We start from the raw sequence: 19946 nt of genomic DNA, 5'->3' as shown, positions 1-19946 counted from the left end.
ACGGAGACGTCACATCAGGGTATATACAGGACGGAGACGTCACATCAGGTTATATACAGGACGGAGACGTCACATCAGGGTATATACAGGACGGAGACGTCACATCAGGGTATATACAGGACGGAGACGTCACATCAGGGTATATACAGGACGGAGACGTCACATCAGGGTATATACAGGACGGAGACGTCACATCAGGGTATATACAGGACGGTGACGTCACATCAGGTTATATACAGGACGGTGACGTCACATCAGGGTATATACAGGACGGAGACGTCACATCAGGGTATATACAGGACGGAGACGTCACATCAGGGTATATACAGGACGGTGACGTCACATCAGGGTATATACAGGACGGAGACGTCACATCAGGGTATATACAGGACGGAGACGTCACATCAGGTTATATACAGGACGGAGACGTCACATCAGGGTATATACAGGACGTCACATCAGGGTATATACAGGACGGAGACGTCACATCAGGGTATATACAGGACGGAGACGTCACATCAGGGTATATACAGGACGGAGACGTCACATCAGGGTATATACAGGACGGAGACGTCACATCAGGTTATATACAGGACGGAGACGTCACATCAGGGTATATACAGGACGGTGACGTCACATCAGGGTATATACAGGACGGAGACGTCACATCAGGGTATATACAGGACGGAGACGTCACATCAGGGTATATACAGGACGGAGACGTCACATCAGGGTATATACAGGGAGACGTCACATCAGGGTATATACAGGACGGAGACGTCACATCAGTGTATATACAGGACGGAGACGTCACATCAGTGTATATACAGGACGGTGACGTCACATCAGGTTATATACAGGACGGAGACGTCACATCAGGGTATATACAGGACGAGACGTCACATCAGGTTATATACAGGACGGAGACGTCACATCAGGGTATATACAGGACGGTGACGTCACATCAGGTTATATACAGGACGGAGACGTCACATCAGGTATATACAGGACGGAGACGTCACATCAGGTTATATACAGGACGGAGACGTCACATCAGGGTATATACAGGACGGAGACGTCACATCAGGTTATATACAGGACGGTGACGTCACATCAGGGTATATACAGGACGGAGACGTCACATCAGGGTATATACAGGACGGTGACGTCACATCAGGGTATATACAGGACGGAGACGTCACATCAGGGTATATACAGGACGGAGACGTCACATCAGGTTATATACAGGACGGTGACGTCACATCAGGTTATATACAGGACGGTGACGTCACATCAGGGTATATACAGGACGGTGACGTCACATCAGTGTATATACAGGACGGAGACGTCACATCAGGGTATATACAGGACGGTGACGTCACATCAGGTTATATACAGGACGGAGACGTCACATCAGGTTATATACAGGACGGAGACGTCACATCAGGGTATATACGGACGGAGACGTCACATCAGGGTATATACAGGACGAGACGTCACATCAGGGTATATACAGGACGGAGACGTCACATCAGGGTATATACAGGACGGAGACGTCACATCAGGGTATATACAGGACGGAGACGTCACATCAGGTTATATACAGGACGGAGACGTCACATCAGGTTATATACAGGACGGAGACGTCACATCAGGGTATATACAGGACGGAGACGTCACATCAGGGTATATACAGGACGGTGACGTCACATCAGGGTATATACAGGGACGGAGACGTCACATCAGGGTATATACAGGACGGAGACGTCACATCAGGTTATATACAGGACGGAGACGTCACATCAGGGTATATACAGGACGGAGACGTCACATCAGGGTATATACAGGACGGAGACGTCACATCAGGTATATACAGGACGGAGACGTCACATCAGGGTATATACAGGACGGAGACGTCACATCAGGTTATATACAGGACGGAGACGTCACATCAGGGTATATACAGGACGGAGACGTCACATCAGGTTATATACAGGACGGTGACGTCACATCAGGGTATATACAGGACGGAGACGTCACATCAGGGTATATACAGGACGGAGACGTCACATCAGGTTATATACAGGACGGTGACGTCACATCAGGTTATATACAGGACGGTGACGTCACATCAGGGTATATACAGGACGGTGACGTCACATCAGGTTATATACAGGACGGTGACGTCACATCAGGTTATATACAGGACGGAGACGTCACATCAGGTTATATACAGGACGGTGACGTCACATCAGGTTATATACAGGACGGAGACGTCACATCAGGTTATATACAGGACGGTGACGTCACATCAGGGTATATACAGGACGGAGACGTCACATCAGGGTATATACAGGACGGAGACGTCACATCAGGTTATATACAGGACGGTGACGTCACATCAGGGTATATACAGGACGGAGACGTCACATCAGGGTATATACAGGACGGAGACGTCACATCAGGTTATATACAGGACGGTGACGTCACATCAGGTTATATACAGGACGGAGACGTCACATCAGGTTATATACAGGACGGTGACGTCACATCAGGTTATATACAGGACGGAGACGTCACATCAGGTTATATACAGGACGGTGACGTCACATCAGGGTATATACAGGACGGAGACGTCACATCAGGGTATATACAGGACGGAGACGTCACATCAGGTTATATACAGGACGGTGACGTCACATCAGGTTATATACAGGACGGTGACGTCACATCAGGTTATATACAGGACGGTGACGTCACATCAGGTTATATACAGGACGGTGACGTCACATCAGGTTATATACAGGACGGAGACGTCACATCAGGTTATATACAGGACGGTGACGTCACATCAGGTTATATACAGGACGGTGACGTCACATCAGGGTATATACAGGACGGAGACGTCACATCAGGTTATATACAGGACGGAGACGTCACATCAGGGTATATACAGGACGGAGACGTCACATCAGGGTATATACAGGACGTCACATCAGGGTATATACAGGACGGAGACGTCACATCAGTGTATATACAGGACGGAGACGTCACATCAGGTTATATACAGGACGGTGACGTCACATCAGGGTATATACAGGACGGTGACGTCACATCAGGTTATATACAGGACGGTGACGTCACATCAGGGTATATACAGGACGGAGACGTCACATCAGGGTATATACAGGACGGAGACGTCACATCAGGTTATATACAGGACGGTGACGTCACATCAGGGTATATACAGGACGGAGACGTCACATCAGGTTATATACAGGACGGTGACGTCACATCAGGTTATATACAGGACGGAGACGTCACATCAGGTTATATACAGGACGGTGACGTCACATCAGGTTATATACAGGACGGAGACGTCACATCAGGTTATATACAGGACGGAGACGTCACATCAGGTTATATACAGGACGGAGACGTCACATCAGGGTATATACAGGACGGAGACGTCACATCAGTGTATATACAGGACGGAGACGTCACATCAGGTTATATACAGGACGGTGACGTCACATCAGGGTATATACAGGACGGAGACGTCACATCAGGGTATATACAGGACGGTGACGTCACATCAGGTTATATACAGGACGGTGACGTCACATCAGGGTATATACAGGACGGTGACGTCACATCAGGTTATATACAGGACGGAGACGTCACATCAGGGTATATACAGGACGGAGACGTCACATCAGGGTATATACAGGACGGTGACGTCACATCAGGTTATATACAGGACGGTGACGTCACATCAGGGTATATACAGGACGGTGACGTCACATCAGGTTATATACAGGACGGAGACGTCACATCAGGTTATATACAGGACGGTGACGTCACATCAGGGTATATACAGGACGGTGACGTCACATCAGGGTATATACAGGACGGTGACGTCACATCAGGGTATATACAGGACGGAGACGTCACATCAGGTTATATACAGGACGGAGACGTCACATCAGGTTATATACAGGACGGAGACGTCACATCAGGGTATATACAGGACGGAGACGTCACATCAGGGTATATACAGGACGGAGACGTCACATCAGGTTATATACAGGACGGAGACGTCACATCAGGTTATATACAGGACGGAGACGTCACATCAGGGTATATACAGGACGGTGACGTCACATCAGGGTATATACAGGACGGAGACGTCACATCAGGGTATATACAGGACGGAGACGTCACATCAGGTTATATACAGGACGGAGACGTCACATCAGGGTATATACAGGACGGAGACGTCACATCAGGTTATATACAGGACGGTGACGTCACATCAGGTTATATACAGGACGGAGACGTCACATCAGGTTATATACAGGACGGAGACGTCACATCAGGGTATATACAGGACGGAGACGTCACATCAGGGTATATACAGGACGGAGACGTCACATCAGGGTATATACAGGACGGAGACGTCACATCAGGTTATATACAGGACGGAGACGTCACATCAGGTTATATACAGGACGGTGACGTCACATCAGGTTATATACAGGACGGAGACGTCGCATCAGGTTATATACAGGACGGAGACGTCACATCAGGTTATATACAGGACGGTGACGTCACATCAGGTTATATACAGGACGTCACATCAGGTTATATACAGGACGGAGACGTCACATCAGGTTATATACAGGACGGTGACGTCATATCAGGTTATATACAGGACGGAGACGTCACATCAGGGTATATACAGGACGGAGACGTCACATCAGGGTATATACAGGACGGAGACGTCACATCAGGTTATATACAGGATGGAGACGTCACATCAGGTTATATACAGGACGTCACATCAGGGTATATACAGGACGGAGACGTCACATCAGGTTATATACAGGACGGAGACGTCACATCAGGGTATATACAGGACGGAGACGTCACATCAGGGTATATACAGGACGGAGACGTCACATCAGGTTATATACAGGATGGAGACGTCACATCAGGTTATATACAGGACGTCACATCAGGTTATATACAGGACGGTGTCGTCACATCAGGTTATATACAGGACGGAGACGTCACATCAGGTTATATACAGGACGGAGACGTCACATCAGGTTATATACAGGACGGTGACGTCACATCAGGGTATATACAGGACGGAGACGTCACATCAGGGTATATACAGGACGGAGACGTCACATCAGGGTATATACAGGACGGAGACGTCACATCAGGGTATATACAGGACGGAGACGTCACATCAGTGTATATACAGGACGGAGACGTCACATCAGGTTATATACAGGACGTCACATCAGGGTATATACAGGACGGAGACGTCACATCAGGGTATATACAGGACGGTGACGTCACATCAGGGTATATACAGGACGTCACATCAGGGTATATACAGGACGGAGACGTCACATCAGGGTATATACAGGACGGAGACGTCACATCAGGTTATATACAGGACGTCACATCAGGTTATATACAGGACGGTGACGTCACATCAGGTTATATACAGGACGGAGACGTCACATCAGGGTATATACAGGACGTCACATCAGGGTATATACAGGACGGAGACGTCACATCAGGTTATATACAGGACGGAGACGTCACATCAGGGTATATACAGGACGGTGACGTCACATCAGGGTATATACAGGACGGAGACGTCACATCAGGGTATTTACAGGACGGAGACGTCACATCAGGGTATATACAGGACGGAGACGTCACATCAGGTTATATACAGGACGTCACATCAGGTTATATACAGGACGGTGACGTCACATCAGGTTATATACAGGACGGAGACGTCACATCAGGGTATATACAGGACGGTGACGTCACATCAGGTTATATACAGGACGGAGACGTCACATCAGGTTATATACAGGACGGAGACGTCACATCAGTGTATATACAGGACGGAGACGTCACATCAGGTTATATACAGGACGGAGACGTCACATCAGTGTATATACAGGACGGTGACGTCACATCAGTGTATATACAGGACGGAGACGTCACATCAGGTTATATACAGGACGGAGACGTCACATCAGGTTATATACAGGACGGAGACGTCACATCAGGTTATATACAGGACGGTGACGTCACATCAGTGTATATACAGGACGGAGACGTCACATCAGGTTATATACAGGACGGAGACGTCACATCAGGGTATATACAGGACGGAGACGTCACATCAGGTTATATACAGGACGGTGACGTCACATCAGGTTATATACAGGACGGAGACGTCACATCAGGGTATATACAGGACGGAGACGTCACATCAGTGTATATACAGGACGGTGACGTCACATCAGGGTATATACAGGACGGTGACGTCACATCAGTGTATATACAGGACGGAGACGTCACATCAGTGTATATACAGGACGGAGACGTCACATCAGGGTATATACAGGTCGTCACATCAGGTTATATACAGGACGGTGACGTCACATCAGGGTATATACAGGACGGTGACGTCACATCAGTGTATATACAGGACGGAGACGTCACATCAGGGTATATACAGGACGGAGACGTCACATCAGGTTATATACAGGACGGAGACGTCACATCAGGGTATATACAGGACGGAGACGTCACATCAGGGTATATACAGGACGGTGACGTCACATCAGGTTATATACAGGACGGAGACGTCACATCAGGGTATATACAGGTCGTCACATCAGGTTATATACAGGACGGTGACGTCACATCAGGGTATATACAGGACGGTGACGTCACATCAGTGTATATACAGGACGGAGACGTCACATCAGTGTATATACAGGACGGAGACGTCACATCAGGGTATATACAGGACGGAGACGTCACATCAGGTTATATACAGGACGGAGACGTCACATCAGTGTATATACAGGACGGAGACGTCACATCAGGGTATATACAGGACGGAGACGTCACATCAGGTTATATACAGGACGGAGACGTCACATCAGGTTATATACAGGACGGAGACGTCACATCAGGTTATATACAGGACGGAGACGTCACATCAGGGTATATACAGGACGGTGACGTCACATCAGGTTATATACAGGACGGAGACGTCACATCAGTGTATATACAGGACGGAGACGTCACATCAGGGTATATACAGGACGGAGACGTCACATCAGGTTATATACAGGACGGTGACGTCACATCAGGGTATATACAGGACGGAGACGTCACATCAGGTTATATACAGGACGGAGACGTCACATCAGGTTATATACAGGACGGAGACGTCACATCAGGGTATATACAGGACGGAGACGTCACATCAGGTTATATACAGGACGGAGACGTCACATCAGGGTATATACAGGACGGAGACGTCACATCAGGGTATATACAGGACGGTGACGTCACATCAGGTTATATACAGGACGGAGACGTCACATCAGGGTATATACAGGACGGAGACGTCACATCAGGTTATATACAGGACGGTGACGTCACATCAGGGTATATACAGGACGGAGACGTCACATCAGGTTATATACAGGACGGAGACGTCACATCAGGTTATATACAGGACGGAGACGTCACATCAGGGTATATACAGGACGGAGACGTCACATCAGGGTATATACAGGACGGAGACGTCACATCAGGTTATATACAGGACGGTGACGTCACATCAGGGTATATACAGGACGGAGACGTCACATCAGGTTATATACAGGACGGAGACGTCACATCAGGTTATATACAGGACGGTGACGTCACATCAGGGTATATACAGGACGGTGACGTCACATCAGGTTATATACAGGACGGAGACGTCACATCAGGGTATATACAGGACGGAGACGTCACATCAGGTTATATACAGGACGGAGACGTCACATCAGGGTATATACAGGACGGTGACGTCACATCAGGTTATATACAGGACGGTGACGTCACATCAGGTTATATACAGGACGGAGACGTCACATCAGGGTATATACAGGTCGTCACATCAGGTTATATACAGGACGGTGACGTCACATCAGGGTATATACAGGTCGTCACATCAGGTTATATACAGGACGGAGACGTCACATCAGTGTATATACAGGACGGAGACGTCACATCAGGGTATATACAGGACGGAGACGTCACATCAGGTTATATACAGGACGGAGACGTCACATCAGGTTATATACAGGACGGAGACGTCACATCAGGATATATACAGGACGGAGACGTCACATCAGGTTATATACAGGACGGAGACGTCACATCAGGGTATATACAGGACGGTGACGTCACATCAGGGTATATACAGGACGGAGACGTCACATCAGGTTATATACAGGACGGAGACGTCACATCAGGGTATATACAGGACGGAGACGTCACATCAGGGTATATACAGGACGGTGACGTCACATCAGGGTATATACAGGACGGAGACGTCACATCAGGGTATATACAGGACGGAGACGTCACATCAGGTTATATACAGGACGGAGACGTCACATCAGGGTATATACAGGACGGAGACGTCACATCAGGGTATATACAGGACGGAGACGTCACATCAGGTTATATACAGGACGGTGACGTCACATCAGGGTATATACAGGTCGTCACATCAGGTTATATACAGGACGGAGACGTCACATCAGTGTATATACAGGACGGAGACGTCACATCAGGGTATATACAGGACGGAGACGTCACATCAGGGTATATACAGGACGGAGACGTCACATCAGGGTATATACAGGACGGAGACGTCACATCAGGTTATATACAGGACGGAGACGTCACATCAGGTTATATACAGGACGGAGACGTCACATCAGGATATATACAGGACGGAGACGTCACATCAGGTTATATACAGGACGGAGACGTCACATCAGGATATATACAGGACGGAGACGTCACATCAGGTTATATACAGGACGGAGACGTCACATCAGGTTATATACAGGACGGAGACGTCACATCAGGTTATATACAGGACGGAGACGTCACATCAGTGTATATACAGGACGGAGACGTCACATCAGGTTATATACAGGACGGAGACGTCACATCAGGTTATATACAGGACGGAGACGTCACATCAGGGTATATACAGGACGGAGACGTCACATCAGGGTATATACAGGACGGAGACGTCACATCAGGGTATATACAGGTCGTCACATCAGGTTATATACAGGACGGAGACGTCACATCAGTGTATATACAGGACGGAGACGTCACATCAGGGTATATACAGGACGGAGACGTCACATCAGGTTATATACAGGTCGTCACATCAGGTTATATACAGGACGGAGACGTCACATCAGTGTATATACAGGACGGAGACGTCACATCAGGGTATATACAGGACGGAGACGTCACATCAGGTTATATACAGGACGGAGACGTCACATCAGGTTATATACAGGACGGAGACGTCACATCAGGGTATATACAGGACGGAGACGTCACATCAGGTTATATACAGGACGGAGACGTCACATCAGGGTATATACAGGACGGAGACGTCACATCAGGGTATATACAGGACGGTGACGTCACATCAGGGTATATACAGGACGGAGACGTCACATCAGGGTATATACAGGACGGAGACGTCACATCAGGTTATATACAGGACGGTGACGTCACATCAGGGTATATACAGGACGGAGACGTCACATCAGGATATATACAGGACGGAGACGTCACATCAGGTTATATACAGGACGGTGACGTCACATCAGGTTATATACAGGACGGTGACGTCACATCAGGGTATATACAGGACGGAGACGTCACATCAGGGTATATACAGGACGGAGACGTCACATCAGTGTATATACAGGACGGAGACGTCACATCAGGGTATATACAGGACGGAGACGTCACATCAGGGTATATACAGGACGGTGACGTCACATCAGGGTATATACAGGACGGAGACGTCACATCAGGATATATACAGGACGGAGACGTCACATCAGGTTATATACAGGACGGAGACGTCACATCAGGATATATACAGGACGGAGACGTCACATCAGGTTATATACAGGACGGAGACGTCACATCAGGTTATATACAGGACGGAGACGTCACATCAGGTTATATACAGGACGGAGACGTCACATCAGGTTATATACAGGACGGAGACGTCACATCAGGTTATATACAGGACGGAGACGTCACATCAGGGTATATACAGGACGGAGACGTCACATCAGGGTATATACAGGACGGAGACGTCACATCAGGTTATATACAGGACGGAGACGTCACATCAGGTTATATACAGGACGGAGACGTCACATCAGGGTATATACAGGACGGAGACGTCACATCAGGTTATATACAGGACGGAGACGTCACATCAGTGTATATACAGGACGGAGACGTCACATCAGGGTATATACAGGACGGAGACGTCACATCAGGTTATATACAGGACGGAGACGTCACATCAGGTTATATACAGGACGGAGACGTCACATCAGGATATATACAGGACGGAGACGTCACATCAGGTTATATACAGGACGGAGACGTCACATCAGGTTATATACAGGACGGAGACGTCACATCAGTGTATATACAGGACGGAGACGTCACATCAGGTTATATACAGGACGGTGACGTCACATCAGGTTATATACAGGACGGTGACGTCACATCAGGTTATATACAGGACGGAGACGTCACATCAGGGTATATACAGGACGGAGACGTCACATCAGTGTATATACAGGACGGAGACGTCACATCAGGTTATATACAGGACGGAGACGTCACATCAGGGTATATACAGGACGGTGACGTCACATCAGGGTATATACAGGACGGTGACGTCACATCAGGTTATATACAGGACGGTGACGTCACATCAGGGTATATACAGGACGGTGACGTCACATCAGGGTATATACAGGACGGAGACGTCACATCAGGGTATATACAGGACGGAGACGTCACATCAGGGTATATACAGGACGGAGACGTCACATCAGGTTATATACAGGACGTCACATCAGGTTATATACAGGATGGAGACGTCACATCAGGGTATATACAGGACGGTGACGTCACATCAGTGTATATACAGGACGGTGACGTCACATCAGGGTATATACAGGACGGTGACGTCACATCAGGGTATATACAGGACGTCACATCAGGGTATATACAGGACGGAGACGTCACATCAGGGTATATACAGGACGGTGACGTCACATCAGGTTATATACAGGACGGTGACGTCACATCAGGTTATATACAGGACGGTGACGTCACATCAGGGTATATACAGGACGGAGACGTCACATCAGGGTATATACAGGACGGAGACGTCACATCAGGGTATATACAGGACGGAGACGTCACATCAGGTTATATACAGGACGGTGACGTCACATCAGGTTATATACAGGACGGAGACGTCACATCAGTGTATATACAGGACGGAGACGTCACATCAGGGTATATACAGGACGGAGACGTCACATCAGTGTATATACAGGACGGAGACGTCACATCAGGTTATATACAGGACGGAGACGTCACATCAGGTTATATACAGGACGGAGACGTCACATCAGGGTATATACAGGACGGAGACGTCACATCAGGGTATATACAGGACGGAGACGTCACATCAGTGTATATACAGGACGGAGACGTCACATCAGTGTATATACAGGACGGAGACGTCACATCAGGGTATATACAGGACGGAGACGTCACATCAGGTTATATACAGGACGGAGACGTCACATCAGGGTATATACAGGACGGTGACGTCACATCAGGTTATATACAGGACGGTGACGTCACATCAGGGTATATACAGGACGGAGACGTCACATCAGGTTATATACAGGACGGAGACGTCACATCAGGGTATATACAGGACGGAGACGTCACATCAGGTTATATACAGGACGGAGACGTCACATCAGGGTATATACAGGACGGAGACGTCACATCAGGGTATATACAGGACGGAGACGTCACATCAGGTTATATACAGGACGGTGACGTCACATCAGGTTATATACAGGACGGAGACGTCACATCAGGGTATATACAGGACGGTGACGTCACATCAGGTTATATACAGGACGGTGACGTCACATCAGGGTATATACAGGACGGAGACGTCACATCAGGGTATATACAGGACGGAGACGTCACATCAGGGTATATACAGGACGGAGACGTCACATCAGGGTATATACAGGACGGAGACGTCACATCAGGGTATATACAGGACGGAGACGTCACATCAGGGTATATACAGGACGGAGACGTCACATCAGGGTATATACAGGACGGAGACGTCACATCAGGTTATATACAGGACGGAGACGTCACATCAGGGTATATACAGGACGGAGACGTCACATCAGGTTATATACAGGACGGAGACGTCACATCAGGGTATATACAGGACGGAGACGTCACATCAGGGTATATACAGGACGGTGACGTCACATCAGGGTATATACAGGACGGAGACGTCACATCAGGTTATATACAGGACGGAGACGTCACATCAGGTTATATACAGGACGGAGACGTCACATCAGGTTATATACAGGACGGTGACGTCACATCAGGTTATATACAGGACGGAGACGTCACATCAGGTTATATACAGGACGGAGACGTCACATCAGGTTATATACAGGACGGAGACTTCACATCAGGGTATATACAGGACGGAGACGTCACATCAGGTTATATACAGGACGGAGACGTCACATCAGGGTATATACAGGACGGAGACTTCACATCAGGGTATATACAGGACGGAGACGTCACATCAGGTTATATACAGGACGGAGACTTCACATCAGGGTATATACAGGACGGAGACGTCACATCAGGGTATATACAGGACGGAGACGTCACATCAGGGTATATACAGGACGGAGACGTCACATCAGGGTATATACAGGACGGAGACGTCACATCAGGGTATATACAGGACGGAGACGTCACATCAGGTTATATACAGGACGGTGACGTCACATCAGGGTATATACAGGACGGAGACGTCACATCAGTGTATATACAGGACGGTGACGTCACATCAGGGTATATACAGGACGGTGACGTCACATCAGGGTATATACAGGACGGAGACTTCACATCAGGGTATATACAGGACGGTGACGTCACATCAGGGTATATACAGGACGGAGACGTCACATCAGGGTATATACAGGACGGAGACGTCACATCACTCTGGGGTCCTGTGGATCCTCTTCTGATTTTGGTCTTGCTTGTGTCTGATCTAGTGGATCCTCTTCTGGCTTCTGTTTTTTTGGTGTCCTTGATCTGGTGGATCCTCTTCTGATTGGGGTTTTCTGGGGTCTGTGATCTGGTGTATCGTCTTATGGTTTTGTGTATTCTGTGGTCTGTAATTCGGTGGTTCCTCTTCTGTTTCTGTGGTCTTTGCTCTAGTTGATCCTCTTCTGATTTGATGTTTTCTGTGCTTGGTGATCTGGTGGATCCTCTTCTGTCGTCCATGATCTTTTCATGTGTTTTATTCCTTCTTGTAGAATTCCTTGAAGTTGGTAAGAAGCAGCCGGCTCTGGACGTTTTATACGACGTAATAAAGAGTAAGAAGCACCGAACATGGCAGAAAATCCACGAGCCCATAATGCTGAAGTACCTGGAGCTGTGCGTGGACCTGCGCAAGAGCCACCTGGCCAAGGAAGGCTTGTACCAGTACAAGAACATCTGCCAGCAGGTGCGGGGGCGGCCGCGGACCTCCAGCAGGTCTGGGGTGTAGGGGACATTGCGCTGACGCCTGTTCTCCTGCTCTACAGGTAAATATCAAGTCTTTGGAAGATGTGGTACGAGCCTATTTAAAGCTGGCGGAGGAAAGGACGGAGGCCGCCAAGGAGTCTTCACAGCAAATGGTTCTAGATATTGAAGACCTCGACAACATTCAGACCCCAGAAAGGTAATGAGGGGCGACCTCTCCGGCTGCAGCGCGCCTGGTGCAGGGATGACAAGGCACGTCCTCTGTAGCGCGCCTGGTGCAGGGATGACAAGGCACGTCCTCTGTAGCGCGCCTGGTGCAGGGATGACAAGGCACGTCCTCTGTAGCGCGCCTGGTGCAGGGATGACAAGGCACGTCCTCTGTAGCGTGCCTGGGGCAGGGATGATGAGGTGCATCCTCTGTAGTGTGCCTGGGGCAGGGATGATGAGGCGCTTCCTCTGTAGTGTGCCTGGGGCAGGGACGATGAGGCGCTTCCTCTGTAGCGTACCTGGGGCAGGGACGATGAGGCGCTTCTTCTGTAGCGTACCTGGGGCAGGGACGATGAGGCGCGTCCTCTGTAGCGTGCCTGGGGCAGGGACGATGAGGCGCGTCCTCTGGGGCAGGGACGATGAGGCGCTTCTTCTGTAGCGTACCTGGGGCAGGGACGATGAGGCGCGTCCTCTGTAGCGTGCCTGGGGCAGGGACGATGAGGCGCGTCCTCTGGGGCAGGGACGATGAGGCGCTTCCTCTGGGGCAGGGACGATGAGGCGCTTCCTCTGTAGCGTGCCTGGGGCAGGGACGATGAGGTGCAGTCTGGGGCAGGGACGATGAGGCGTTTCCTCTGGGGCAGGGACGATGAGGCGCTTCCTCTGGGGCAGGGACGATGAGGCGCGTCCTCTGGGGCAGGGATGATGAGGCGCTTCCTCTGGGGCCGGGACGATGAGGCGCGTCCTCTGTAGCGTACCTGGGGCAGGGACGATGAGGCGCTTCCTCTGGGGCAGGGACGATGAGGCGCTTCCTCTGTAGCGTGCCTGGGGCAGGGACAATGAGGTGCAGTCTGGGGCAGGGACGATGAGGCGTTTCCTCTGGGGCAGGGACGATGAGGCGCGTCCTCTGGGGCAGGGATGATGAGGCGCTTCCTCTGGGGCCGGGACGATGAGGCGCGTCCTCTGTAGCGTACCTGGGGCTGGGACGATGAGACGCGTCCTCTGTAGCGTACCTGGGGCAGGGACGATGAGGCGCGTCCTCTGTAGCGTGCCTGGGGCAGGGACGATGAGGCGCTTCCTCTGTAGCGTGCCTGGGGCAGGGACGATGAGGCGCTTCCTCTGGGGCAGGGACGATGAGGCGCGTCCTCTGGGGCAGGGACGATGAGGCGCGTCCTCTGGGGCAGGGACGATGAGGCGCGTCCTCTGGGGCAGGGACGATGAGGCGCGTCCTCTGGGGCAGGGACGATGAGGCGCTTCCTCTGGGGCAGGGACGATGAGGCGCGTCCTCTGGGGCAGGGACGATGAGGCGCGTCCTCTGGGGCAGGGACGATGAGGCGCGTCCTCTGGGGCAGGGACGATGAGGCGCGTCCTCTGGGGCAGGGACGATGAGGCGCGTCCTCTGGGGCAGGGACGATGAGGCGCGTCCTCTGGGGCAGGGACGATGAGGCGCGTCCTCTGGGGCAGGGACGATGAGGCGCGTCCTCTGGGGCAGGGACGATGAGGCGCGTCCTCTGGGGCAGGGACGATGAGGCGCGTCCTCTGGGGCAGGGACGATGAGGCGCGTCCTCTGGGGCAGGGACGATGAGGCGCGTCCTCTGGGGCAGGGACGATGAGGCGCGTCCTCTGGGGCAGGGACGATGAGGCGCGTCCTCTGGGGCAGGGACGATGAGGCGCGTCCTCTGGGGCAGGGACGATGAGGCGCGTCCTCTGGGGCAGGGACGATGAGGCGCGTCCTCTGGGGCAGGGACGATGAGGCGCGTCCTCTGGGGCAGGGACGATGAGGCGCGTCCTCTGGGGCAGGGACGATGAGGCGCGTCCTCTGGGGCAGGGACGATGAGGCGCGTCCTCTGGGGCAGGGACGATGAGGCGCGTCCTCTGGGGCAGGGACGATGAGGCGCGTCCTCTGGGGCAGGGACGATGAGGCGCGTCCTCTGGGGCAGGGACGATGAGGCGCGTCCTCTGGGGCAGGGACGATGAGGCGCGTCCTCTGGGGCAGGGACGATGAGGCGCGTCCTCTGGGGCAGGGACGATGAGGCGCGTCCTCTGGGGCAGGGACGATGAGGCGCGTCCTCTGGGGCAGGGACGATGAGGCGCGTCCTCTGGGGCAGGGACGATGAGGCGCGTCCTCTGGGGCAGGGACGATGAGGCGCGTCCTCTGGGGCGGGGACGATGAGGCGCGTCCTCTGGGGCGGGGACGATGAGGCGCGTCCTCTGGGGCGTGCCTGGGGCAGGGACGATGAGGCGCGTCCTCTGGGGCAGGGACGATGAGGCGCGTCCTCTGGGGCAGGGACGATGAGGCGCGGTCTCTGTAGCGTGCCTGGGGCAGGGACGATGAGGCGCGTCCTCTGGGGCAGGGACGATGAGGCGCGTCCTCTGGGGCAGGGACTATGAGGCGTGACTGCTGCGGCGTGCTCTTCTGTGACCTTACTTTTCTCCGCTGCAGTGTTCTTCTGAGTGCCGTGAGTGGCGAGGACACTCAGGACCGCACTGACCGTCTGCTGCTGACTCCGTGGGTGAAATTCCTCTGGGAATCGTACAGGCAGTGCCTGGACCTGCTGAGGAATAACTCTAAGGTGGAGCGTTTGTATCATGACATTGCCCAGCAAGGTGGGTGCAGCTGGCGGTGGTGGGGACGGCACTGGAGCGACTTCTGCCCTTGCGATCACTGATTCCTATTTCTGCAGCTTTCAAGTTCTGCCTGCTGTACACCAGGAAGGCCGAGTTCCGGAAGTTGTGCGATAATTTGAGAATGCACCTGGGTCAGATCCAGCGTCACCACAATCAGAGCACGGCCATCAATCTGAACAACCCGGAGAGTCAGTCCATGCACCTGGAGACCCGGCTGGTGCAGCTGGACAGCGCCATCAGCATGGAGCTCTGGCAGGTACAGTGGCGGGCAGATGAGGCCTGGGAGAGGGATGAGGGGGTGTTTTGGGTGACGCCGGGGGGTGTTTTGGGTGACGCCGGGGGGTGTTTTGGGTGACGCCGGGGGGTGTTTTGGGTGACGCCGGGGGGAGTTTCGGCTGACGCCGGGGGGCGTTTCGGCTGACGCCGGTGGTTCACCGCTTCTTCCTGCTGCTTTCTTATTCCCCTTGCTGTTCCTTTTCTTCTGCAGGAAGCCTTTAAAGCTGTTGAGGATATTCATGGACTCTTCGCCTTATCCAAGAAGCCGCCAAAACCTCAGCTGATGGCGAATTACTACAACAAGGTGTCCACGGTGTTCTGGAAGTCGGGGAACACGCTCTTTCACGCCTCCACCCTGCACAGACTCTACCATCTGTCCAGAGAGATGCGGAAGAACCTGACGCAGGAGGAGATGCAGAGGTGAGAGCCATGCTTGCCCCGGCACATCCCGGCATTGTGTGCGTCACCTCCTGTGAGGACGAGGTCTTGCCGTATGTGCACATGAACGTGGAAGGACAATTAGCAGTGCCGCGCTTCTGGTGGCCAGCACTGTCAGTCACCTTCACACAATCCTCTGGTCATCGCTTATCGGGACCCCCAGGTAATGGTGACCTATCTGTGCAGGGCATGAGACGCTGCTTTATTCCCCCCGCAGGATGTCGACCCGGGTCCTGCTGGCCACTTTGTCCATCCCCATAACTCCAGAACGTACAGACATTGCTCGGCTGCTGGACATGGATGGGATCATTGTGGAGAAGCAGAAGCGCTTGGCCACTCTCCTGGGACTGCAAGCTCCTCCGACACGTGTGGCCCTCATCAATGATATGGTGAGAGACTATTGGGGGCCGAAGGGCCGGGGCTTTAACCCTTTCTCCGCTTGTGATATTTATATATGTATGTCAAAAGTCATGTCCCTTCCTTTGATGCGATCTCACACTGAGCGCACATCTTTCCCTGCACATGATCGCTGATATGAGCCATCATGTCCCTCGAACACCTGCAGGTGGAGCGGACTCTGCTTGCAGCTGTTAACCTGTTAATTCCGGCAGCGACATTTAACGCCTGCTGGCTGAGGTCATGTCATTCCATGTTCCCATTGGCACCCGAAACAGGATCACAGGGCCCAATAGGGTGTCATAACCGCCAAGGGTCTGCGGAAGACCCCCGTGCCTGTCATTCCGATCCTCGTGACGGTGATAGCAGTGCTGATTCTCCATGGGCAGCACGAGGCATCGGACAAGCGAAGCTTCCTAAGGGGACTATTAAATACAGTAAAATGTGAATCTTCAAAAAATAAATGGAGCTATGTGTTATTGCTGCATCCAGGACTGTCCGGTCTACCATAAAGTAATATAAAGTAACTTAATCTGATGAGTAAATGGTGTAATAAATGCAATAAGAGGCGTTCAGAACATCGTATCTACCACAAATCAGAGTGCTGAAAGTGCGCCCGCCCCCGATCCTGGAGAATGGACACGCTGCAGGTCTCGTAAAATGGCGACAAACACAAATGTATGAAAACCGTGTCCATATTCGGTAGCTGTGTACCCGTCCTAACCTGGGGAGTCATGGTACCTGGTCACTTCCACCATACAGTGAACACGGTGAACAAAAAAACAATTGTGGAATATCACTTTTTAGTTTTTTGCAATTTCACCGCACTTGGAATTTATTTCATCGCTTTCCAGTGCATCTCATGATAAAATGAATGGTGTCATTCAAAAGTACAACTCGTCCCGCAAAAAATCAATCCCTCACATGGCCATAGTGACAGGAAAGGAAAAAACTGATGGCTCTGGGAAGAAGGGGAGGAAACAAATGTGAACTGGGAATCCCCCGGGGGTGAAAGGGTTAAGGCCGGCTTTTTGGTTTCCAGATCTCCTGCTGGTTGTGTGGAGTTTAGCTTGTGATTATGGGGCCTGACGATTTCTGCCTCTCTGGTGTTGTAGGTCCGCTTCAATGTTCTTCAGTATGTGGTCCCTGAGGTGAAGGAGCTGTACAACTGGATAGAAGTCGACTTCCACCCCCTGAAGCTCTCTGCACGCGTCACCAAGGTACGAAGCTCCAGTGGCCTGGTCCCCTCGCCGCCGCCGCGCCTGCTCCGCCACCGCCTTCTCCGCCACTGTGGAGGTTTTGCCCCCAGCTGTTTAACTGTTTGTCTTCCTAAAGGTTTTGGACTGGGTAAAAGACCAAGCGGAGAAGGAGCCTGAGCTTCAGCAGTACGTGCCGCAGCTCCAGAACAACACCATCCTGCGCCTCCTGCAGCAGGTGAGGCCCTAGCCGCAGGACATGTCTGCCCGCTTCTGCGGTGTGGTCAGATATGACCGCTGATTTCTGCTCTTCTTTCCACAGGTGGCTCAGATCTATCAGAGCATCGAGTTCTCGCGCCTTACGTCCCTTGTGCCTTTTGTCGATGCGTTCATGCTGGAGAGAGCCATTGTGGATGCTGCCCGTCACTGCGATCTGCAGGTGAGGGTTTCCGGAGTGCAGCGTCTTTAGGGTGCAGCATCCCTTGGATGTTGGTCTCCATGGCCCATTTCAAGGCCTTGCTCTGTGTCCCGATGTCCGACAACAGAAAGAAGGCTAATTAGCAGCGTAACTTGTTTCTGGTGGTTACTTCCATCAGCCCCTTCATACATGTGCGCCTGGCCCCGCACTTGGTGTCCACTCCTGTGCTTATCTTTGTTCTCTACAGGTCCGTATAGACCATTCTTCCAGAACGCTAAGTTTTGGCTCCGATCTGAATTATTCTACACGGGAGGATGCACCCGTTGGACCTTACCTACAGAACATGCCCTCGGCGCATATCCGGAACCAGCTGACTGCTATGTCTTCTGTCCTGTCCAAGGCGGTGGCCACCATTAAGCCTGCTCATATCCTGGTGAGTTGCTGCCCTCCATCCGTAGTTCTGCTGTGGCACATCTTGTTGTTCTGCTTTGCTTCTGATGATGAGCAGAGTGATTTCTGATGTGCTAGACCAAGCTGAAGGCTAATTAGCAGTGTGACTTCTCCACAGTAGTTACCGCTGCCAGTCTCCTTCATACAAGTGTTACACTCCAGTACGG

General features: G+C 51.5%; 1 protein-coding gene and 1 non-coding gene across 2 annotated transcripts in view; both read left to right on the top strand.

The window, feature by feature from the left end:
- Positions 1–13516: 13516 nt before the first annotated feature.
- EIF3A (eukaryotic translation initiation factor 3 subunit A) overlaps positions 13517–19946 on the top strand; it is a 36691-nt gene continuing 30261 nt past the window's right edge. Inside the window, exons 1-10 of the mRNA XM_069754406.1 lie at positions 13517–13756; positions 13836–13972; positions 16421–16584; positions 16662–16861; positions 17093–17301; positions 17537–17708; positions 18831–18935; positions 19051–19149; positions 19234–19350; positions 19577–19762. Coding sequence (XP_069610507.1) covers positions 13532–13756; positions 13836–13972; positions 16421–16584; positions 16662–16861; positions 17093–17301; positions 17537–17708; positions 18831–18935; positions 19051–19149; positions 19234–19350; positions 19577–19762 — 1614 coding nt within the window. The 5' untranslated portion in view covers positions 13517–13531. The remainder of the gene's footprint in view (positions 13757–13835; positions 13973–16420; positions 16585–16661; positions 16862–17092; positions 17302–17536; positions 17709–18830; positions 18936–19050; positions 19150–19233; positions 19351–19576; positions 19763–19946) is intronic.
- On the top strand, positions 19796–19929 carry LOC138668333 (small nucleolar RNA SNORA19). The gene has a single exon (XR_011319159.1). It is a non-coding gene; the product is annotated as a small nucleolar RNA SNORA19 (small nucleolar RNA).

Source organism: Ranitomeya imitator, chromosome 2 (assembly GCF_032444005.1).
Source record: "Ranitomeya imitator isolate aRanImi1 chromosome 2, aRanImi1.pri, whole genome shotgun sequence".
Classification (NCBI taxonomy): Eukaryota; Metazoa; Chordata; class Amphibia; order Anura; family Dendrobatidae; genus Ranitomeya; species Ranitomeya imitator.
Note: the sequence above shows the minus strand (reverse complement) of the source record. Positions and strands in the feature narration are given on the sequence as shown.